We start from the raw sequence: 23,972 nt of genomic DNA on the forward strand, positions 1-23,972 counted from the left end.
CTGACAGTCCTGACACACACACATGGATTCAATTGGTTAATGAATCAAAACACTCACACCAGAATCCAATCAAGCAAATTCTTTCAGGTAAATAACCTTTCTCAATGCATTCTGCTTGTTCCAAAACACAGCAGCAGTAAATGAGAGAAGAATTGTTTTTTCTTTCTCTGTGGTTCAGAGAATGTGAATCCCAGAAAATCTTTGGGAAGTTGTGCCTTGCTTTTCTCTGTGAAGAGAAATGTGGCCACATACTTGGTTGGGAAATAAAAAAAATTTATGATAAGTTTTTTGAAGATTACGGTCTACTAAGAGAAGTCTGTTTTAATGTTCTCCAGTTAACAGACTATTATGGCATTCAACATTTAAAAGTGTGGTAACAAAGGAAATTAAACCTTGATTAATTCAGTATGGAAAGCTTAACTTCTTAGCTGAAACAGCAGCATTTCCTTTAGCTGATCAGACTCCTCAGGGGGGTTCTGAAGCTTGTCTCAGGGAGAGCACAGTGTGTGTGAGCCCTGTTTTCCTTGCAGGGCCGGGGTGGTGAGGCGCTCCAACACCAGCCCCATGGGGTTCATGAAGATGGGCTCGTGCTCTCCTGTGCCTGCTGACCCTGCCCAGGCCGTGGGGCGCAGGCTGTCCACAGGATCTTCCAGGCCATACTCTCCTTCACCACTAGGTAAGCACAGAAATGCTCAGCAATTAGTAAAGCTTTATCTGCAGTCATTCAGAACTCTGATTCTCTCTTGAAATTAATCTTAAACCACAACCTGCCCAGCCAGGTCATGTGTGCAGATATAATTTCTGTTAAATGGCTCACAGAAGTAAACTAACTAGGTTGTGAATTGTTTTAGCTTTGTAAGTGAAGTAGAAAGTGTAAATCCACATTTTTGTTTTGTTTGCATAGTTGGAACCATACCTGAGCAGCTTGGGCACTGCTGTTGTGGACAACTCCAAGGACACGAATCAAGGAGTAGAAACTTCTCAGGTGAGTGACTTTGGACAGTGCAATCAGCATTATTTTGACAGAGCTTCTAGAGCATTTTGTGAAGAGGTAGGAGAGCCAACACACATTAGAATGGGTTAATAGGAGACACTGAGTTTTTGTGGAAAATGCCCATTTGTGGCCTGGTGACACCTTTGCCCATAACTAATTCCCTACACAGTAAGACAGTGACTGAAATTTCTTACTCTCAAGATGGAAAAACAACTCTGATGAAGCCTGTCCTTTACCAGGGCTGGTTTATAATGAATGGTAGTAACATGCTTTGAGAATCTGGTTTTGATAGACCAGCTCTGTCATGCCAGTTCTCAGAAAGGGAGGCAGAGCTGCCAGTGCACAGCGTGCAACACGTCTTCATCATTCCCTTGGGAAATCGTTGGGATCTGATGTTACTGTTGCTAAGCAGTCAGCAAGCTTTGCGAGTCATAAATCATCATGGCATGCCAGCAGGGAAAAAAAAAAAAGAAGATCAAGAAGAAATAGGACTTGAAGATGTTCTGAGACTGTTAAAGATGGAATTGCACTGTAATGCCAGAAGGGTTTGGTATAAGAAAATGCAATTCAGCAACTTGTTCTGCTCTGTGCACATTTTGGGTGCATTTGCTTCTCTAGCTAAACTACCAGTTATACTTTTTATTTTGACTTTCTGTGATATGATAATGAAACTGCATTGTGAGTTTTTCTCCTATTTAAACACTTGTCCAAAACCATCTGGGCATGGTAGAGCCTTCACTTCTTTCAGTAGACATGTCTGGGAATGGTTTCATCCATATGGAATAACTTCTATGATGTGTCTCAAAAATTGCCTTGATAATTGCTGTGCCATTGGCTGGCTCAACAAAAAGAATGAGTGAATCCTTAGATATGAAATGGTCTCTTAAAAAGCGAGAAGGGGTGTGGGTGAAGAGAGTACAGAGCACTGTGTTTGCTTTTCTTGTTGCAGCTTTACTTTGGATAGAGTTTTGTCAGGCTGTTGGTTTAGTGCCTTTTTGCCAGTATCAAACTAACTTGCAACACACCACAGCACTGTTTTTGTGGCTGGCAGGGGTTTTAATGTTTCATTCTTCATATGTTTTCTGCATTTTTTTTTTTTCTTTCTTAGTTTCACTTCTTAATTTGAAATGACTGCAGTGGTATTTTTGTTTGTACAATACCACAAATTGCAGCAAGTCTGTCTCTCAGCATTTTAATGGCTGTGGGAAGCAGTTTTTTGCTTTGGGTGAGGTGAGGTCATCTGAGCTGAGATTTTTCTAAGGACTGAAGATGTCTTTCGTAATGTAGCTCCTGAACTAATTGAGCTGTTCTTGCTGCCAGTGGCAGCAGAGGACACACTTTTAATTCAGGAGCTTTCCCTGGGGTGCCAACAACACTGGAACTGTAACCAGTGAGATTTCAGACTGATTCTAAAACTACAGGTGAAGACTTTCCAGTGCTGTGAGACAGACAAGCAGAGGGATTTCAGGCAAGCACATTCTTGGCTGGAAAATTAATGAGAAATAGACTTGATCCTCTGCTAGAGCTGCAGGCAGGCAGACTGTTCTGAAACATGCTGCCTAATGGAGTGGAATGAAATCAAGATGAAGTAGCTCATATTCAAAATCCAGCTAGCAAAAACATGGACTTAAGAAGGCTGAAGGATGTGTTGCAACAGCTGGGCACTTTACTGAGCAAACTGCAAAAAGTTTGGGGTGTTTTTTTTGAGCAGACATTTATTAAATGAAGCCTCTCTCAGAAGATTCTCATGGCCAGCTTTAAAAAACCTCTAGTTGTATGGTTCAGTTTTTCCCTCTTTTTTTTTTTTTCTCTTAAAACATGAGTGAAACTCCCTTCAGTGTCAGTTCTTGGAGGTTACAGGCAGGCATTTTCTCTGGGAAGCTGTGGCCATAATGCTGAAGTCTGATGTACTGTTTGTAACTTTGCACAGTTCCTTATCATGAGACATAAAAACATACACCACTAACAGAACATTTCATCAAATTTCAGGCCTAATTTTGAAAGAGGAGGGTCATCTTTAAGTAGGTGAGGTGTTGATAAATATAGTTATTTCCCCAGAACTCTGTTTAAATGATAACTTAGAGCTCTCCCATTTGCTTTAGGAGAAGCTGCACTCATACCTAAGTGTGAACTTCCTCTGTCAGCTTTTGAAACAAGATTCAGTCAGACAGACTAAAAAGTAAACAACTGCTCAAAGTCATGTCCTCAAACTGTTCCATCTGAATAATTTGGTTCTTTTTAGTGCCTGGTTTTCTTGCAGGAACATGAGCTGCCTTTGTCTGTAAATGAAGCCATTACACACAAAACAAGTCATTAACATGCAATGCCCCATTCACTCTCTTGTTTGTAAGAAAATCATTCCAGGCCTTGAGAACCTCTATTCAGCTTGGGATTTCAGTGCTGGTTGTGCCATTCCTGCTGAATCCAACCACTTTTTTGTCTTGGTGCAGGTTGCCAGATGTTGTGCAGCTGCCAGGACAGCTGTCAGCCTGAAATTGTGCCCATTTGGCAGCTTGGAGGTCTCATCAGTGTGGTGTAGCAATAGTTCAAATAATCCAAGGGCCAAATCCATTCTCCTTGCTGTCTAGTGAGCTAATGATCAAACACCTCTCAATATTTGCAGTTTAATGTTGTTCTCTGAAATTTTGAGCTTTATCAATATATTTTGCAAGCACTGCAAGTAGAATTTTACCTCATTGTTTGTCATCTCCACAGGTTCTCCTGTGCCACCATCTCAGTCCCCACAGTCCCTTCTGATGGGAGCCAGGTTGCAGAGTGCTCCTACTCTCACAGATATCTACCAGAACAAGCAGAAGCTCAGAAAGCAGCATTCAGACCCAGTTTGCCCATCCTATGCTGGCTATGGGTACAGTCATTCTCCACAGCCAAGCAGGCCAGGCAGCCTGGGGACATCCCCCACCAAGCACATGGGATCCTCTCCCAGGAGCTCAGACTGGCTCTTCAAAACCCCCCTGCCCACCATCATCGGCTCTCCCACCAAGGTTTGTTACATTTCCAATCCTCAGTCACACACTGCCTGAAAACAATAACATTTCAGGGTTCTAACTTTGATTTTTTTTTTGGTGTGTTTTCTTGCTCTTGATTCCTAAAGGCAACAGCTCCTTTTAAAATCCCTAAAACTCAAGCATCCTCCAACTTGCTGGCTCTGGCAAACCGCCAGGGCTTGGGTGAAACGCTGCAGCCTAAAGATATCACTGAGCCAAGGGACTTCAGCCACTTCCACTCCAGCCAGGCAGCTGACAAACAGGCAGGAGAGCAGCACAGCAAAACCACCTTTGGCAGGTAGGCACTGCCAGGAACAGAACATTCATCAAATTTCAGGCTGAATTTTGAAGAGGAAAGGATACCTTTGAGTAAATGAGGTGTTTATACAAGATATTTCCCCCAAACTCTATGTTAAAATGATATTTTAGAGCTCTCCCGTTTGCTTTAGGATAAACTTTGCATCCCTGAGCAGCACAACTGCACACAGCAACTCTCAGAGGGTGAAAAAGCTGTGAGGGGATGCTGAGGTTTGGTGTGTGCAACAGAAACATTTTGTACTGGCTATAAATATAGCAGAGACTTCCTGGAGCACTTTGTGTTGCTGTCTAGTTCCCTTTTGTTTTGATTAGCTGAATCTGGAATTTCATTGCCTCTGTAAAGCCTGTAGAATTTTTGCTTGAAAATATCTATGGCAAAATTTGCAATATAAATTTTTCAAGAGGAAAAGGTCTCTTTATTTTTATGGTTTGCTCTATTTTAGAAGATCCACGATAACAAGCAAGATTTCAATACTTTTTCTATTTTTGTTGAAAAATTCTCTGTAGTAAATACCAAGAATCTTAGTTATCCTTAGTTGCAAGTTGGATGATATTCCTGAATAACTTTTTTTTTTGGGAATTGATGTGTTTTCCTGTCCAGGTCTGTTAGTACTGGGAAGCTGTCAGATCAACAGGTAAAAACCACCCTTGGGGGCCAGTTATACCAAGGCAGCACAGACAGCCTCAACACAGAGAGGCCAATGGATACAGGTGAGGATCAGAGTGATAAATCCAAGCTCTTTCCCTGTGCCTGGGTTTTTATGGAATGCCAGCTGGATCACAGCTCTGCTTCCAGCTTGGAGGATTGGTTCTGACAATTTTTAGCCTCAGCACAGAAGGCTTTTTTTAATGTTTAAGGGGATCTGTTCCATTTCTTTAGCATAGCTTTAAAAATAACTGAGACAGGAAAATACTTATTTCTGTGCTAAACACAGAAATATCTGACTGCCTGTGCTGGCTGGAGGGGTTTGGGATTTTCTGGTTTGGTTTTATTTTTAATTTAGCATTTGTGGCTTTTCATTTTCCACCTTGATCTCATATGAAAGCAAATTTATGTAACTCTGTGTGTTTGGTTGGGTTTTTTTCTCCTCCTCCCTGAGTTTGTCCCTTGCCACCACCAGAAGTTCTCCCTTCTGAGCAGGTGGAAGGAGCTCTGCAGACAGGGCTGGTCTTTAGCCTCCAGACCTGGCACAATCTGCCTTTAGAATTTTTCTGCTTTATCTTTTACTGCAAAACTGACATCTTCAGGCTCTCAGGGAGTCTCTGTTGCTCTTTTCTGGGTGAGAGTAGAACATTGAGATATTGAAAGTAAAAATATACATTAAGCTGCACCTTGACTGTCTGTGTCTCACCAAGACTGTCCACTCAGCTTCTTTTATTTCCTGTGAGAACTTCTAACTTAGTCCAGGGCTTGGATCTGCATCAAAGCACATTGTGTTGCAGTGCTCCAATTTGCTGCATGTAATTACTTCTTGCTGTGATTATATGGAATAAGGACTGACTTGCTGAAATGTTCTCTCCCAGCTCCAGCAGGAGCCTATGGAATTGCAATGGCAACTCCATCCATGGCAAGTGGGGCGAGTTCTCGGGCTGTCATGTTCACTGTGGGGTCCCCTCCAAGCAGTGCCACCCCTCCCACCTGCACCCACATGGTCCTCAGAACCAGAACCACCTCAGGTAAGGCTTTCCTGGCATTTGTGTGGACATTTCTCAAAGGCAGCACTTGGGCTTGTCCAATTCTGGGGCCTGATTGCTACCCTGGAAAAAGTAGAGATTAATACAGATGGTTTCTGCCTTTTCCCCCCAAAGAGGGTCAGAGGCACAGATTTACAATCCAGCAGTGAGTAACCTCCTGTGTACACAGCTTTACTCCCTCACTGGGAGTGTGATCTCCATGGCAAAGGTGGAGAGGAAAAGTCAGAATTCTGATTTTTGCATGCTGCCATGCTTTGTCCCAGAAGCAGCACATCAGGGGTGGGAGCTGCAGTTTGGTAAGAGCCAAATATCAAATATCAGCCAGCATCAAATATCTGTGCTGCCAAATATCAAAGAGCTCAGGGTGAAGGGTTCAGGTGGGCAGTGTGAGCCACAGCACAAGCTGCAGTCCTTGTCAGCCATAAATCCAGAGCTTTAGGAATTGTCACTGTTGTTATATTTCACCCTCTGCACTCCCTGCAGGGAGCAGTGAGGAGAGACTCCATGGGGTCTCTGTGCTGGCTCCTCCTGTGTCCCTTGCTGTCACCCCCAGCCCCAGGGCTGGATCAGACTGAATGTGTGTGTTATTTTTCTTGCAGTGGGATCAAACAGCTCTGGAGGGTCCCTGTGCTCCACCAGTGGCCGTGTGTACATGGGCTCTCCTCCTGGCATTTACATGGGCTCCTCTCCTCCGGGGGCTGAGGCAGCTCCCAGTCTGAAGTACATCCCCTATGGTACTTCCCCTCCCAGCCTAGAGGGATTTATCACTTTTGAAGCTCCTGAATTGCCTGAAGAAACTTTAATGGAGGTATAGAATCAATCATTTCATGTTTTCTAATGTGTGATGTTGCTGGTACAGATGTGGTAAATCAGGGTTGCTCCGTGTGCTTTGTAGTTTCCTCTGTGCTGTTTCACTTGTTGGTTTTTATGTTTAGTGTCTTGAAAATATTGCTGGATCAGTAGTTGCCAGTTTCTCTTAGGTAGTTATTGCTGGCATTTGATATGTTTGAATTGGTAACCAGAGGAACATGACTGATTTTGTCCCCCAGAGCCTCCCAGAGAGGCCTCTGTTCATGCCAGTGGCTGTGGGTGCTGACAGTAACAAACCCCTCTGGGCATTTCATTCCTGCCTCACAGTCAGGCAATGACTTCAATCCCACTTGTGGGAAGACTGTCCTATATTTTTTTAGGATGTGTGGGGGAGTGACACTTTAAAAACACAAATTGGGGTGGTCTTTCACCAGAATGCTATTCTTGGAGTGTACATTTCTCAAGGCAGATTGCTGTTCTGGTTTCTCATTCACATCTTGCTGGAAGGTGTTTGGGTCCCTATTGAATATCTCATATAACATGAATGCTTACCAGTGCACTGTATTCTTCCCACAGATAAAATTTTAAATGTATTTAGACCTGTGTTATTAATTAAAATATTATAAACATTGCTAAGATATGTTTGATTTGTTTTGAAGGCTTCTTTTTGAGGAGGAGCTCTGCATGTGTACTGTGTGATTTACTGACAGAGCAGCACTGAGCTGCTCACTCCAATTGAAGTTTTTAGTCTGAAGTGTAAACTTTGGCCACCTTTTAACACAATTTAATTCCAGAGCCAAGTGAAAATTAGAGTGAGGCAGATCAGTTCTTTTGTAGGTATTCAGTCTATTACATAATAAAAGCCAAATGTTCCTCCTGGCTCTTCACACAAGTGCCAAGCATACTTTTGTGTTGCTGATAATAAAATAAGTAATGTGTCCAACTTGTGATTCCTTTAGTTCCTCAGGTTTCAACACAGAACTCCATGTACCAATTCCTTTGGCTTTGTTGAAAGACTCTTTAGGTATAAGCTACAATATCTTGAATTCATTAACAAAGAGAACAAGTTCAGATCTGTTGGGGCCCATTTGCTTCTGTCATCCCTAATGCTGCCTCTAGCACAATGTAATTCCTGCACAGAACTGACATAACAAGAAATCTTTAAGTGATTAACAAGAGTTTTAAACGTGGCTGATGGCTCAGAGTGGTTAAATTGCTGTCATCTTTCCCTCTGCCAGAGAGAGCACACAGACACCCTGCGTCACCTGAACATGATGCTGACATTTACTGAGTGTGTCCTGGATCTGACAGCAGTGAGAGGGGGCAACCCAGAGCTCTGCACTTCTGCTGTGTCACTGTACCAGATCCAGGAGAGCATTGTTGTGGATCAGATCAGCCAGCTCAGCAAGGAATGGGGGTAAGTTTGCAGTCAGAGAATTAGTCAAGATCCAACACTTAAAAATTTATTGAAACTCTGCCCTTGTTGCTGGGAATGATTGCTTTCTTGTAGAGAATCTTTATAGGAATTATTTTTTATGAAGACAGATCAGAAAGAGCAAAGATAAAATATTTTTTTCTGTTCTGCCACTTTCCTGGGGAAAATGTTGAGCTCAGGCTTGAGGTCAGCAGTGCATTCCTTTCTGAGCAAGGAAAATTATGTACCAGCTTCATGCAGATCTGAGCCCTCATCCCTTCCTGTTGACTGAAGGCCTGAGGTGGAGTTTGGGAGGGGAGAAGAGGTGTCCAAATTTGGATTCACTGGAAAAAACAGTCAGCCCTAATACAAAATCAAAAGCAAGGAAAAATATGAGAAGTTTGAAGTGGTGGGAAAGGGCAGTTCTACTTCCTGCCTTCTTCCTGAAGTAATAAAAACCCAACAGAAAACCCCTGTCAAGTGTTTGCTTTTCACAACTGAGAATTCCAGGGGGATAGGAAATGAGAAGTACACCCTGTCCCTTGTGGTGAGACACTGACCTCGGGCAGAGAGTCCCCACAAATAAGTGCTCCTTTCTCAAAAGTCTGCATTTAAAGCAGTTTGTCTTTGCTGCTGCAGCTCCTAAATGAGCAGATGTCCCCTCACCCCATGACAGAGTGTTTGTGAAGGGAAGGGAGGGGTGGAGCTGCATTTTAAACATCTGTCTTCCTTTTCTGCTGTTGCTGGCTCCTGTGGGGTGTTGTGATTAAAAAGTGATGTCTGTCCTTGGCTTGAATGCATTCAAAAAAGATATTTTGATGCATAAATTACTTTTGTTTTCCTTTTCTCCCTAGACAAGTGGAGCAGCTGGTGTTGTATATGAAAGCTGCCCAGTTACTGGCATCTTCTCTGCATCTTGCCAAAGCACAGGTCAAATCTGGCAAACTGAACCCATCCACTGCTGTTAAGCAAGGTAAATGCAACATCATCTAATTTGCTTTGCTTGTGAATTTTCTTTGCTGATACATCACTCAGAGAGCTGAAGTTGCAACCTTTGTTTTGTTTTTCTTCTCTGCAGGAGAACTGTAGATATGTAGAATTGCACAACTCTCATAGTAAACAGCCAGAAACAGTTAGGAAATGGGTATTCATTAACTTGAAATGGAAATTATGTGATAGATACTCAAGGCATAGAAGTGGTGGAGTAAATAAACACTAAAACTACAAGTTTAAACAAGTTTAGTTTACAAAGCTGAACTTAGGCTGAGTTGTTTGAGTTTTGTTTGGGTTTTTTTTTTTAATTTCTTCTTACCTTTCTCCCAGTTGTGAAAAGCCTCAATGAGAGATACAAATTCTGTATTGGAATGTGCAAAAAATTGACAGAAAAGTTGAATCGTTTCTTTTCGGACAAGCAAAGGTTCATTGATGAAATCAACAGTGTGACTGCAGAGAAACTCATCTACAACTGTGCTGTGGAAATGGTGAGTCCCTCCTCTTCCCTGAACTCAGGAATTGCTGCCTTCTCTCACAGATCTCTTCTACATAACCAGAAAATAGAATTGATCTTTTCAGTGACCACAAAGGAAAGTGAACTGCTTTAGTGATGAGAGGGAATTCTTGTGTCACACAAAAGATTCTGACAAATGTTGTGCTTAACCCTGATAATGGTGGTGCTGTGTACAATTAATTCATTTCTTTACAAGAGAACGCAGGTGGAAGAATGAGCATATTTATTCACATCAAAAAATACTTTTATGGATTTTTTTGGTGCAGAATATTCTCACAATTAATTCATTTCTTTACAAGAGAATGCAGTTGGAGGAATGAGCATATTTATTCATATAAAAATGTTTTTATGGATTTTTTTTGTGCAGAATATTATCACAGCACAGGTGCTGTGTCAGAATCTGTGTCAGATTCTGTGTCAGAATCACAGGATGGTTTGGAAGAGACCTTAAAGATCATCTAGTTCCACCTTCATTTTGTTGTCTTAGTTACAACACCACATCAGCTAAATCAAAGCTGAAAAAGAGTTTCTAAATTACACTTTTAGGTGATTAATTCTGAATTTCTCATTTTGCTGCTTGCCTAATGGAGTGTGTGAAACTGTCCTGACTGATTGCAGGTGCAGTCAGCAGCTCTGGATGAGATGTTCCAGCAAACTGAGGATATCACATATCGATACCACAAGGCAGCCCTGCTGCTGGAGGGACTGACTAAAATACTGCAAGACCCTGCAGATATAGAAAATGTACACAAGTGTAAGTTCAGCTGAATCATGAAAATTACATGGAATTAATTCATTGTAAAATATGTCTGGTGATCACCTGTGTTGTGCCTCTCTCTGCAGATAAATCCAGCATTGAGCGAAGGCTTTCTGCACTCTGCTACAGCACAGTGGCTGTGTATGAGCAGTAGGAATATCCTGAGGACCAGATGGTGTGAACATAAGGGACCACATCAGTGATACTGCACTTTTTTCACTACAGCTTCATTGTTGTCCTTGTTCTGCCCCATGTGGAAGATGATTCTTACATTTCTGTGGTGACTACCAAAGAAACAGCAGCATATTCAAAGAGGAGAAATTCCAAAAGTACGCTTGCCTTACCAATCCAGCAGCTCCTTTTCCTTCCTAGCAACAGAATTTAAAAGAATCTCTCTTCACATTTCAAACTGATCCTTGTACGTGTGCTTTGAACTTGAATGATCAGGGGTTGTTGTTTTTCCCTCGTGAGGTTTTTAGAGAGCGGCTCCTTCTGCATCAGGTACAAAAAAAGACATTTCCCTCAGAAGATTCCCTCAAGAGTTTTTAAAGCTGTTCAGTAAAATGTGGCTGAGTGAATTTGGGAAACCCTAACCATGTGCAAGTGCTGCTTGAAGCTTTTTGGGGCTCAGCTGCCTTGTCTGGAGCTCACCTGTTGTACACATGGCTCAGGTTGTCATATGAAGGGATGGCAAACACGCTCTTACCCCAGGGGAAAAGTGGGGATGGAAAAAATTCCCTCCATCTGTGCAAAATCCCCAGGGGGTTTTCAGCTGATGTGGATACTATTTGATGATCTTCTTCCAAAATATTTTGTTTTGCACTAATTTACTAAAGCAACTGTATATTCATTTTTGAAGAACTATATTAAAAAAAAAAATCTAGAGAAAGAAGGCACAATGGACTTGGCTGAATTTCATTTCAGTGTACATAAAATTCTTTTCAGAATTTCAAATGTAGCTTCTAGAAGACTTTCAAACAAACTGTGTAAAAACTTGTATTCATGTGAACCTTTCCATTTTATACCTATTTGTCTAATACTTGAGTAACTACTGCTCTGGACTTTCTCAGTAATAGCAATGTTGAGTTGCTGGTTGTTTGCTTTTTCTATAGATTTGGTTGCATCTTTTGTTGTGCATGCAATATGTGCATTAATGCCTGCAGTCTTTAGGGGTGTAATGACAGTTCTCTGTAGTTTGTTTCTTGGGCAGTATTACAATAAATACTGTAAACTGAAAGGTTCTGCAAGGAACCATGCAAAAAAAAAAAAAAAAAGATAAAAAAAACAAACCAGAAAATAATGTTGTGGTTTGAGATGCTGATAAAATGATGTAGGATCTCTACATATAGAGTGTGTGAAAAATCAGGATTATTTTGTGTGCATTTTGGGGGAGAGGTGGGAAGCTTCATTTAGCCTTATAGGCATTGTCATTTCAAGCATCCCATGAGATCATCAGGACAGCGATTTGCAAAGTATTTGGGCAGATCAGCTTCTCTGGAAATGGTTCCTATACTTTGTTTTTGGGACTTTTTTTGTTACTCAACTGCTTGAATACTTGAATAAACCATTCTCCAGGACAAAATCATTTTAATCCTCTTAAACACAGTGGTCTGAACTATTTGACAAAGTTGTACAGGGCTTACACATCAAAATATTGTTTCAGTGTTGGGATAACCATGTGTTTCCTTTACTTTGACAGAGTAATGTACTTTTTACCTTATTTATCTGTATGAAATTCCAACAGTTAATTTGAAAGTGTTTGTTTATATAATGTTTGTATTTTTAGGTCTTTAATACGGTGTTTCTACCTCTCCTTTGTAATTGCATGCATTATTCTTGGAACTAGGTAATAACTCACGGAACTGTTGCGTAATAGCCTTTTTATTATGGCCTGTATAAATGTATATTAAGGTAAAAATAAATACTGACACTAGAAGTGTTTCTATGGTACAACTGAGTTTCTGTGTCTCTGTGACCAGAGGTGTTAAATTTAGGAAAAAATCTTTATTTGCCTGGTTAAAGAAGTTGCTGAATATTTGCTGAATATTCCCCCCAGCAGGGCAGGATGGGGCAGCATCCTTGAGTTCTTTATCTCTGGATAGCTCAGGCACAAAATGTCCTTGAGTTTGTTTTTCTCTGGCTTTTGCAAGACAATTTACCCTGCTGCTTTTTTTTTATTATTTCCATTTTTTTTTAAACTTGGATTGGAAGACAAAAATGCTAAGTAGGATCCTGGGTAACAGCTGTATGATCTCCCAACAAGGTGCTTATTTGTTGCCTCTAGCAAAGGGGAGCTGTTGGGGCTGCCAGAACAGCAAATACAGAGCTAATTGACAAAAGCTGGCAGGAAGTTACAATTTCTATCCAAAGTTGACAGAAAATAGGCTTTGTTCACCTCACAGCCTGTGCCCTCTGCCCAGCTGAGATATGCTGTGGGAGCTGCTGTGTGGATATTGTATTTTTGAGCTGTACTATCAAATTTTCCCCAATTTATTATTAAAAACCCCTCCACTTGTGAGCGGCACATAAAGAGGATGAGGAAGGAGTGAGCTGGGAATGCTAATGATATGTCTGAGCCTGAGCCTAGGAACAAAGCAACAGCTTTAATGCACAAGTCTCAGGAGATAGGCTGCTTTTCTCAGGACCTCACTGGGTTTTGTTGGTTTTCTTTCTTTCCTTTCAGGATTCAAGCTCATTCTCCTTCCCCTCTTGCCAGCAAGGCTACAGCTGCACAAACAGGAGGAGAAGAAAAGGGCTATTCTTGCTGGCGGTTTTCAGGAGGAGACCAACGTTCATGGCCTGTCTTTCTGCATAAACTCATTCCACAAAGATCCTGAAGCTGTCCTCTGTCTTTGGCTCTCCGTGCTCAACAGCAGGTGCTTGTTTTTAAAAAATACTTTTTTTCCCCCTAGCCTTTGAAAGATAGAACTTGAGAGATTTGCTGGGCTTTTCTAGCTCAGCTCTCCAGCATCTCTGTGAGTGTTTTGCTCCACTCTGTCCATTTTACAAAATGTCAGCTGAAAAATCTAAACCACCTTTTGATTCTGACATTTGCTCCTTTTCATAAGCAATAAATTGAACTCTCAACCCTTCCTCTGACACAGAGAAGGAAATCCTGTTAATTTAACTTGCAACTTAAGATGCTACAAGTTATTCTAAGGAGCATTTTGAGGAGGGAGCTGTTGCTGGGACTGCCTGGGTTTTGCGTAGTTCTTGCTGTTATCTTGTACAGCTCCATCAAATTATTATCCCATCACCTCAGGGTTCAGAGGCAGTAACTTGTGATTCACCCATGTCCCAGTGCTGTGCCCAGCTACACCAAAAAGGGAAACTTGCTTTTCATCTGGAGCAGGGAAAGCTGGATCCTGCTGCTTCCAAAGCTTGTTGAGGCTTTGAAATTCAGATAGGCTGGCTTGTGACCTGACTTGTGACCCACCTCCTTTTGGATTCCTGCTTCCTGTCATATTTTGGGAGACTTTTTATTTAAATTTTGATCTTTTGGCTGCTCTGAGCCCTGCTTGCCACTATCTTTTTTGACAGTCCAGGGTGCTGTTTAAGTCTTTAAGCAAATCTCTGTTCACCCTGAACTTCCCCATCTGACCTGAGCTGTGCTCCTGGCTGTGGCTTTTCCCAGAGTGCCCCCACAGCTCCTCCTTTCTGCAGAGGAGTGGAGTCCATCAGGGTCACCCCTCTCCTGAGGTCTCCAAGTCAGCTGGAGCCCAGCTGAAGGAAGCCTTGGCACTGCTCCTTGGGACAAACACCTTTTCAAAAGGCTTTTGTGCAGGGCAGGCTCCCCCCTCCTGGCTGCCTGCAAGCCAGCCCAGTGCCAGTGGGGCTGTTGAGTCTTGTTGCAGCCCTTGTGCCAATCATTCCCATTGTTTGTTTGTGTCCCTTTCACATTTTCCATGGCCTGAACTCTGTCCACAATGCAGCCCACAGACCAGGGCTGTGTGTCACACAGTATCTCCTTCTGGCAAATGTGAGATCAGCCCCAGCTTTCAAAACAAGTGATGCCATAAATGAACTGAGCTGCATTATTCCTGTAGGTTCCTCAAAAACCTCTCCCTGTTGTGCATCTTCTGTACCCACTTTTATGGTTGAGTGCTGTTTGGGTTTGGGGTCTGGCTGGGTTATGTGACCTCCAGAAAACATTTGGAATTTGAGACTAGGCAGACGTTTAAACAGAGACGAAGGATTGTACTGAAAACTTGAAGTTGTGTGAGTGTGGTGTGTCAGCTAAAAGGACATTTATTGATCAGCTGTGTTATGTGGTGGACTCTTGAAACCAAATACTGCACAGTTTATCTTCCAAACCAAAGTCCTCCTCTCCCAGACTCTGCTGGGTGCTTTTGGAAGCACAAAGGGCTGCTCCCCAGGGCAGGGCAGCCTGTCTGATTGCTGTTAATTGACTCCAAAGGGGGGTGAGGGCTACAAGGAGTGAGAGGAGGGGGTAATCTTGAGCTCAGCTTCTCAATAAAACACCTCTTGCTGCTGTAACTACAGATTAGAGCCCCCCCAGCACTGCTCACCTCCCAGTTCCTCTGGAGTTCCATTGCTTTCCCATAAATAGCTCCCTTTATTGTTTCTTAGTGATTGAATTAAAATAGCAAACACTGCCAGCTCCCAGGCGTGGGGAGCACGGGGTATTCCTCTGTCTCACTCAGGATCCCACACTTCCCTGAAATCCTCCTGTCTCACCCGGCTGAGACTCTGCAATGCTAAAAAAGTCCTCAGCCTTGTTCCCTGTCCCCAGCTGGCCAAAAGATGTCCCTGACAAGGACCAAAAGGGACTCTCTGCCAGGATGCTGCCTCATTTCTGCAGCATCCCCACAGACCACTGGGATAACTGGGAGCTGGGATATTTGCTTCCAGTGTGTGCTGCCAAGTACAAGCAGCACTGTTGTGACATGAAAACCCCTCTGGGCTGATGGGTGAGAATTTTACAAGCTCTGGAGAATCCATCCACCTCCCTGCTCGTGTTGCCAGCCTGGGTGGGTGCAGTGCAGCACCGTTTCCCCAGGCACAATGTAATGCTCAGGCTTCTACTCCGATTTCAGCACCACTAATCCTCATACAAATTCCCTTGGGCCTGCACAGAGCTCCAACCTCCTGTGCCTGCAAGGATGCTGACAGGATAACGGGGAGCATTTCCATCAGACAACGGTCCTGTGAGGAACATTCCTGCTTCCACCCATGGTTTCTTCAATGCAAACCCACCTTTTCTTCTTACACCACCGGGAAGGGCCCTGTCAAGCCCAGCCTGTTTTTCCTTCTCATGTTGCCTCCTGCACACAAGTTGTAGCAGTTGCTCATGTCATTCTTCTCCACAGCAGGGTGTTTACTGCTGAGATTTGTGCTGCAGCTTGTGAAATGCTGAGCCACAGCCCCGGAGGTGTAAGTGAAGCCAGCTGACCACAAAAGCCAAGCTTGGTGTTTGGCGGGGATTGTGGTTCTGCACAATCTGAAGCCAAAAGGCACTCCCAGCTTCGGAGGGCTGTGTTGATGTGGGAAAATGGGATTAAACTTTGCAGAAGGGGTGCTCTGTGCTGGGAGCCCACATCACCTGGGCAGGAAGGCCCGGGTGCCAGCCCTGTGTGCCAAAGAGGTGCAGCAGGCACGGATTTAGCGGGGTACAGCTGCAGCAGCAAAGGCGCTGGGTAAATCGAGTCACGAGAGGCAGCGTGTAACAACCTGCACACAATTTTAAATAATCACCGTGCTTTTCCTAGGACAAGTTGTGGCAGGTCTATTTTTAACCGGAATGTGCCCAACCTTGCCCGGGCTCCTTTCTCGGCGTTTTTTCTGGCTCACTTCCCACAACGCGACTGTACCAAGGTTAATAGGACCCGAACAGCACCTGCCCGGTTTCGCTGCTCCTCCGTGGCAGAAGCCGCTGGCACGGCACGGCAGGGCCAGCCCCGCTCCTTCCCCGCTGCCTGTCCCGATAAGGCTCCGCAGGGACTCTGCCCTCCGCCCCCAGGGCAGCCCCACGCCCCGGCAGCGTTTCACAACCGGCCCGGCAGCGCCAGAGCCGCTTCCACCCGCGGAGCCCACGGAGGGACTGCGGCAGGAGGGAGCATCCCCGAGCCAAGGTATCGGCGGCACCGCGGGGACAGGCACATCCTACACCCCGCTCCGCTTCCTCCTCCTCCTCCTCCTCCTCTCTCCCACCGGGACCACCGGGCAGGGGGGGGAGCGGCTGCCCCGCGGCCTCGCCCGTTCCGCTTCCGTCATGTGAGCGGAAAGAGGAAGCGGCGGCGGCGGCGGCGACCCCGGTGGGCGGCGGGGCCGCGGGGGCGGAGGGTCCTGCCCGGGGCTGGGGGCACCGGCCGGGGGGAGAACCAGCGGCTCGCAGCCACCGTGCCGCAGTGTCACTGCCACCCCAGCGCCGGCGCCGCTCGGGGGTCCCCGCGGTTCCTCGGGGCGTGAGGGAGGGTCCCCATCCCGCCGTGTCCTCGCCGGGTGTCGCTCGGTACCGCGCTGCGCTCCGCCCCGCCGGGAGCAGCCCCGGCTCCCTCGGTGACATCCCCACGCTGCCACCAACGCCCTGCGCTGCTTCTCAAACTTTTCTAACTCGGGAGTTATGTAAGGCTTCGGAGAGATGCGGCGGGGTGAGGGACGAGCGGTTGCCTGGAGATGGGCCGGGGGGAGCGGCTGGAGGGCGGGAGGGCGCTCGGTGCTGCTGGGGCTGGGCGGCCTCCATGGCCCTGTGCTGAGCTGGGGGTGGCCGGTGTCTCCTCAGTGCTCAGCAGCCATGGAGAAGATGCAGCAGGTCGTAGGCCGGGCCAGGGCCGCCTTCAGGTCGGGCCGGAGCCGCCCGCTGGAGTTCAGGATTCAGCAGCTGAAGGCTCTGGAGAGGATGGTGCAGGAGAAGGAGAAGGAGATCCTGGCAGCCCTCAAGGCCGATCTGAACAAGGTCTGGGTCGGGGAGTTTCTGATGTCTGTGCATCAGCTGTGCACAGACAGTGGTCGGCCCTGAAGGGAAAGTGGGAAGGCCAAGGGCTGCCTTTGCTGTGCTAAATGACTTTTGCTTTTGTCCCCCTTGGCCTTGTGCCACTGTGGCCTGCAAAGGTCTGCTGCCACCATTTCTGAGAAAGAGTTAGTCTAAGGCAGAACTGCAAAGGCAGTCCTGGCTGTCAGGTTTTGGGTTCTGCCTCACACACCCATCTTTGGCCAGGGATCCTTTGTCACTGCCAGTGGCAGACATTTGGAAGCAGCAGGGCTGAGATGGTGGCTGTGGGAGCTGGGTGCCTTTTCCATCCCTTCCCCAAACTCCCTGTTGTTTCAGTGTGGGTACAACGCCTACAGCCATGAAATCCTGGGCGTGCTGGGGGAGCTGGCCCTCACCATAGAGAAGCTGCCATCCTGGGCAGCCCCTCAGCCCGTGAAGAAGAACCTGCTGACCATGAGGGATGAGGCCTACATCGGCTACGAGCCCCTGGGCGTGGTGCTGGTCATCGGGGCCTGGAACTACCCGTTTGTGCTGGTCATGCAGCCCCTGATTGGGGCCATCGCTGCAGGTGGGGATCCAGCAGGGCCTTGGTGGGGTTCTGGTTGTGTGTGGGCAGAGGACTGAGGGCTCATGACCGTGCTGTGTGTGCCCTGCAGGCAATGCTGTGGTGGTGAAGCCGTCAGAGGTCAGTGAGAACACGGCTCGGCTGGTGGCTGAGCTGCTGCCACAGTACCTGGACAAGGTGAGTGTGGCCTCGTGCCTTACATGAGTGTCTTGATCTGTCCTGCTTTCAAAGGGCTCCTGCAGGTTTGAGCCAAATGCTTTGCCTGCTCCCTTCAAAGGAGCATGAGCAGGAGGCACAGGAAGGGTTGAGTTACTGTTAGAGTCCAAAGGTACATTGACAAATTCTCCCTGTGTTTGTGTATGAGCTTACATAACGCTGCTGCAGTGTGACAGCCTTTGTGACACCCATGACCGTATGGAGAGCTGTGTTTGCATTTCTCACTGCTCTTTTGGAGCTGTGCTGGGGATGCCCTTAGGCCAGCACATGTTGTGTGGGATGCTGGCAGTGCCTGGCTCTTCCTGAGAATTGAGCACTGGGTGTTCCATGGCAACGTGGCCTGGGTTTTCATGTCCTGCTGAACTGCACTTGCAGGAGGAAGTGTTGTTCCTCCTCCTCTTGCCTGGCAGTTCTGTCATCCCTTGCACTGTCACAGAGATAGGCTGTTGCTGTCACTGCACAGGGCCCTGTGGAGTTTCCTCCAGGGTGTTAGCGCCTTCTCTGGGTGGGAGGCAGGAGCAGGGGAAGGAGGCAGCCCTTGGGAGAGCCTGGCAGTCATATGTGCCCTGATTCTTCCTGTGTGGGAGCAGCTGCACAGCCAGACTCAGCCTTGGCCTCAGCCTTTATTTCTTTTAGTTCGTGTGTCACAAAATGAGAAACAAATCTTCATTTAATGGGAAGGAGCAGGGCATATCTGTGCTACCATTATATTTTGTCCCTGTCATGGATTAGGGCACAAACAAGTCTGCCCTGTGCCACATTCAGAGCTGCTGCATTGATGTGAGTGCTTTGAATCAAGGTAACTCTCAGGCTCTTGTTTGCCCTGCAGGAGCTGTACCCTGTGGTCACTGGTGGAGTTCCTGAGACAACTGAGCTGCTGACCCAGAGATTTGATCACATCCTCTACACTGGCAACACTGCAGTGGGCAAAATTGTGATGGCAGCAGCTGCCAAGCACCTGACCCCTGTCACCCTGGAGCTGGGGGGGAAGAGCCCCTGCTACATCGACAAGGACTGTGACCTGGCTGTGGCCTGCAGGTCAGCTTCTTGCACCCTCAGCACTGGGGCAGGGGAGTATCTCTAGGGCAGGATGCCCAGCTGAGGTGCTGGCAGCCAGGCTGAGGGGTGGGGAAGGGACTGAACACGGAGCAAGCATGTTGTTTTCTGCCTTGCCACAGGCGGATAACGTGGGGCAAGTACATGAACTGTGGGCAAACCTGCATCGCCCCAGACTACATCCTGTGTGACCCATCCATCCAGAGCAAGGTGGTGGAGAACATCAAGGCCACTCTGAAGGTGAGGGAGGAGTCCCTTGTGCTGTGAAGATTGTCCCAGCTGTGATTTCCTGGAGCTGTGCTGTTGGAAGGTGTGCTGAGCACTTTTGTTTCTGCTGTTCCCTTTTGTCAGGAATTCTATGGGGAGGATGTGAAGTCATCTCCAGACTATGAAAGGATCGTCAACCAGCGTCACTTCAAGAGGGTCAAGAGCCTGCTGGAAGGGCAGAAGATTGCTCATGGGGGAGAGACTGATGAGGCCTCCTGCTTCATAGGTGCTGTGGAGGGGAGGTGGCAGTGGGTGCTGTTTGTCTGTGCCTTTGTTGACCAAGGTGCTGTGATGGGCCAGGTCTGTGTCCTGCTCATGCTGTTCTCTCATTCTCCCATTTGCCTCAGCACCAACCATCCTCACGGATGTTTCCCCGGAGTCAAAGGTGATGGAGGAGGAAATCTTTGGGCCAGTGCTGCCCATTGTGCCTGTGAAGAGCGTGGAGGAAGCCATTGAGTTCATCAATGGTCGGGAGAAGCCCCTTGCCCTGTATGTCTTCTCCAACAACAAGCAGGTGGGTCTGGGCTGTGCCAGAGGAGATGAACACTGTTGAAATGTATCTCCCTTCACAGTATTCTCAGTTACTTGGTCTGGTCTCTTCTTTGAGCCTTTTTAATATTTTGGTTTGTTTTTTTTTTCTTTTTCTAGTTAATCAAGAGAGTCATCTCAGAAACCTCCAGTGGTGGTGTGACTGGAAATGATGTCATTATGCATTTCTTCCTCTCGACTTTGCCTTTTGGTGGTGTTGGTAAGTTACTGGAGTTCCTTACGAGTTGGGACTTAATATACAGTGTGTCCCAGGGAACAACAACCCATGGTTTGTGTCTGGGTATCCCTGTGCCTCCTACAGCTCAAGACTCTCTGTGCAGCAGGTCTTGATAATAATTATAAGTTCTGAGAGTGCATTAGGATGGGGGCCAGGAAGGAAAAATCTTTGGGTGTATTTTTGGAAAGACTGAAGCATTTTGTGCAGCCTGCTGGGGAAGGTGCATTAAAACCATTATCTGCAGTCAGAGTGACTGGTGTAAATGAGGTGAGGAAGAAGAGGGTTGGAGTACAATGTACATCATAGAGACTGAGAAGTGCTGCAGAGGAAGGCTCAGTTGTCCTCAGGTGGGCAGAGCTGAGGCTGAGCAGTGCCCTGCCTGGCTGTGTCCCTCAGGGCACAGTGGGATGGGTGCCTACCACGGCAAGCACAGCTTCGAGACCTTCTCCCACCGCCGCGCCTGCCTCATCAAGGACCTGAAGATGGAGAGCACCAACAAGATGCGGTACCCACCTGGCAGCCAGAAGAAGGTGGACTGGGCCAAGTTCTTCCTGCTCAAGAGGTTTAACAAGGCCAGAATTGGGCTCTTTGTCCTGGCCCTGCTGGGGGTGGTGGCAGCAGTGATGATCAAGGTGAGTTTTGGGTCTTTGCTGTCTATGGCAGTGCATGTACAATTTACCTGACCCATTCTTTGCAACTGCAGCTCTTTTGTAGAGCCTGGCCTCTTTTTCTGTCTTGAGATTTATCTGTCCCACCTTAAATTCTTACCTTCTCACTCTTGCAAGCTGTCTGTAGAATAGGAATATCCCCGGAGAGATCTCCAGGCTGCTGTACTCCCTGTTGCTCCTCCCTGGTAGGTGACACCCGTGGGATGCTCCCTCCAGAGGCAGAGGTTGGTAGTTTTGGACTGCTTAGGTGTGGCTTCCATCCCAGAGCTTCCTTCAGCAGCGTTTGAGCTGCCTCCCAGCCCAGAGAGCTGCAGTCTGTGCTGTGGCACCCTGGGGAGGGAAGCTGTGTCCCAAAGCTGGGGTCTGTGACAAACTCTTGTTTTCCTCGCCCATCGCAGCCCCTGTCTGACCTCAGCTCAATTATTCCCATTTCCTCCCGTGTTTCCAGCTGGGCAGTGCGGAAGGGTGGGATGTCCTCTCCTCTCTGCAGGAGGCAGAGGCTTGCAGGAGGTTCAGGATGCCTCCTGAGGTGGAGGAGCAAGATCTGAATCTCTAAGCCCAATCACTGCCGGTTCTCCATGTCTGACAAACCAGACACTTCATGTGCCTTCACTGACTGCTCCGTGGGGATTACTGAGCTCAAGGGAGCAGCTCCTGAGGGCACAGGAGGAGGCAGGGTGGATCAGAGCTCTGCCTTTCAGTCTGTATAGCTGCTGCTGCTTGGAGACACTCAGGAGCCCAGCATCCCAGGGGAAATAACCTGCTCACATAACCCAGGAGGAGATTTAAGAGCCAAGAACTGGCTCAGGCCTCGAGGCAGCAGCCAGGGAGGCAGGCCCTGTGCAGGGCAATGAGAGAGGGGAATCTCACGGTATCTTGAAATCATTTGGGTTTCTCAGAGCCACCAGTCTGTGCTGAAGAGAAAAGCCCTGTTGGTTGTGCTGGCTGTGCAGAGGCTGGGCTGGCCCAGTGGGTGGTAAGGAGGAGCAGGTTTCAGAGCACTGCTGTGGCTGCCACAGTGAGGTAGGAGCCTTTTTCTTCTCCTGTGTGTAGACCTAGTTTGAGACTGGGAAAAGCTTTGTAGATGAGTGAATGTGGGGCTGAGCCAGAGCACGATGTTTTCCCTGGCATCTGAGATAACCAGTGCATGCTGAGGGGCAGGAGAGCTGCACGTTGGGGAACCCCTGCCTGAAGAAGGGGCTTTGCTTCAGGCTGTTCTAGAATGGGAACTGGTTTTGTCTCAGCAGATCCTTCACAGGGTGTTGCTCTTGTGTTTTGCTTTCACAGGTGCTTAACTGATGAAGAGAGGAGAAGGCACCATGTGCTCATCATACTCTGGGTGCTGGCTTTGTGTCTGTTTCCTTAAGCTGGGAAGTCATTCTTTTCTTTTGTTCTGGGTGATTTCAGTGAGCTGTCGAGCACACAGAGTAGCCTTAGAGAGGCACTAACCACGAGAAGGCTCAGATTCCTGTTTACTTAAAAGCCATGCTGGAACAGAGGGACCACTGGGGACAAGCTCTCCGAAGGAGGACTGCAGAGCAAGAAATTCCAGTCCCTGCCTGCACCTTGTGCCATGCAGAGCTTCCAGGGACACACAGTGTCCTGCACCAAACCACTCACCTTCCTTCACTGACCAACAGGAGCTGAAATTTCAGCAGCCCTCGAGCTGAGAGTGTTTTCCCTGCAGTTTTGGGGATGTTCTGAACACCCACCCTCCTGGTGACAAGCCTGGGACAGGCTGTGCTGCCCGATGCATTTGGCTGTGAATAAACCCAGTGAGGTTCCCCTTGCCATTTAATTGAGGTGAAACATTGTCACATCTCTGCAATCCAGAATCATCCACAGCTGCTTGCTGTGGTTCTGTGTTTCATCATGTGCCTTTAACAGTTATTTAGCAGTTAGAAAATTCCAAAGGTGATGCCTGTGCTGCCTGTATTGTGCTGATGAGTGTCTCATGCTGGAGCAAAAGAACTTTCAGGCCTGTTTAGAGAAGTGGGAATGACAAATACCTTGTGGATTAGCCCAGCCCCACACAGCCACTTGCTTTTTTCCCTGTGGGACAGGGAAGAGAATTGGAAGAAAGTGAGAAAACTTGTATGTTGAGATAAAAATAGTTTAATAGGTGAAGTGAAAACTGGGCTTGCAGGCAGGTCAAAGCAAATTAAGGAATTTGTTCATTAATCCCCCTCATCAGGCAGGTGTTCAGCCATCCCCAGGAGAGCAGGACATCATCACACCTGGTGGTGACTTGGGAAGACAAACACCAGAACTCCCAATGTCACAAACCCAAAACAGCACCATCCTTCTACAAAGAAACTTAGTGTCTAACACAAAAATTAACTTCATCCCAGTACAAAGCTGTTCCTGGTCAGGTTCCTCCAAGGGAAAACAATTACTGGAAGAGTGGGTGTGCTCCTTCGTGTTTGAGTTTCTCAGGATTCTGTAATCTTGCACTGGGGGATTATGTGGGGCTTGTTCTAGCTTGGGGGAAGGATGCTGAAGGAATTGAAGGTGAAAGAGCCTTAGAACTATTAATGTTAAAGCAAACCGAAAAAAATATTACTAAATGCAATTACTGTAGAGTAGAAAATTATATTTACTGTGCAATAAGTGGGATTTCTTCATGTCTGGTGAAAATCCATGTGCTAAGCCTTTTTGATGATACATTTTGCAAGGCACTAAATAAACACTGAGAATTTAAATAATCAACTGAGTGTGGTAAGTCCTTGCAGTCTCCTGAAGAATCCTGCTCTGCTGGTCCCAGCTCTGGCCATGGCTTGGCTGAGTGGCTCACAGGTGTTGTGAGGTGTCCCTGGCACCCTGGCAAGGATCCCCCAGAGCTCTGTTGGAGCCAGGCAGGGAGCAGGGTGAGCCAGCAGAGGAGCTGGCTGGTTTCCCCCTCTCAGATCCATGCTGGATTGCCTGGTTGGGGTTTTTTACATCCTGAGTGTTGTAGCTGTGGCACGTGGGCCAGGGGTGGGC

The 23,972-nt window shown here is 46.8% G+C and overlaps 2 protein-coding genes across 10 annotated transcripts in view; both read left to right on the forward strand.

The window, feature by feature from the left end:
• The window catches only part of ULK2 (unc-51 like autophagy activating kinase 2), a 37,911-nt gene extending 24,535 nt beyond the window's left edge, over positions 1-13,376 (forward strand). The window contains exons 17-29 of one of the 2 annotated variants that reach the window (XR_009275569.1): positions 531-676; positions 905-985; positions 3,710-3,996; positions 4,107-4,297; positions 4,919-5,028; positions 5,842-5,994; positions 6,612-6,820; positions 8,061-8,239; positions 9,091-9,209; positions 9,560-9,717; positions 10,362-10,497; positions 10,587-10,829; positions 13,184-13,376. Coding sequence is in view for 1 of the 2 variants with exons in the window: in XM_058818006.1 (XP_058673989.1) it covers positions 531-676; positions 905-985; positions 3,710-3,996; positions 4,107-4,297; positions 4,919-5,028; positions 5,842-5,994; positions 6,612-6,820; positions 8,061-8,239; positions 9,091-9,209; positions 9,560-9,717; positions 10,362-10,497; positions 10,587-10,654 (1,837 nt within the window). In the remaining variant the exon portion in view is untranslated. Of the gene's footprint in view, positions 1-530; positions 677-904; positions 986-3,709; positions 3,997-4,106; positions 4,298-4,918; positions 5,029-5,841; positions 5,995-6,611; positions 6,821-8,060; positions 8,240-9,090; positions 9,210-9,559; positions 9,718-10,361; positions 10,498-10,586; positions 11,790-13,183 lie in introns of those variants that run through there. The other variant, XM_058818006.1, reaches the window with a different exon arrangement.
• Positions 13,377-16,370: 2,994 nt separating this feature from the next.
• LOC131566329 (aldehyde dehydrogenase family 3 member A2-like) lies at positions 16,371-23,678 on the forward strand. Of its 8 annotated transcripts, none has more exons than XM_058817565.1 (12): positions 16,371-16,592; positions 17,243-17,416; positions 17,789-18,020; positions 18,109-18,194; positions 19,063-19,271; positions 19,412-19,529; positions 19,641-19,782; positions 19,904-20,070; positions 20,205-20,304; positions 20,719-20,954; positions 21,890-22,013; positions 22,278-23,678. In XM_058817565.1, the coding sequence occupies exons 2-11, from the start codon at positions 17,255-17,257 to the stop codon at positions 21,968-21,970; spliced, it is 1,533 nt and encodes a 510-aa protein (XP_058673548.1). In that variant the 5' UTR covers positions 16,371-16,592; positions 17,243-17,254; the 3' UTR covers positions 21,971-22,013; positions 22,278-23,678. The 8 variants fall into 8 exon arrangements, with proteins under 8 accessions (XP_058673548.1, XP_058673549.1, XP_058673555.1 ...); XM_058817566.1 differs by lacking the exon at positions 16,371-16,592 and adding an exon at positions 16,709-16,775; XM_058817572.1 differs by lacking the exon at positions 16,371-16,592 and adding an exon at positions 16,831-17,111.
• The last annotated feature ends 294 nt before the right edge of the window (positions 23,679-23,972 follow it).

The sequence above is a fragment of the Ammospiza caudacuta genome, chromosome 20 (assembly GCF_027887145.1).
Source record: "Ammospiza caudacuta isolate bAmmCau1 chromosome 20, bAmmCau1.pri, whole genome shotgun sequence".
Lineage (NCBI taxonomy): Eukaryota > Metazoa > Chordata > Aves > Passeriformes > Passerellidae > Ammospiza > Ammospiza caudacuta.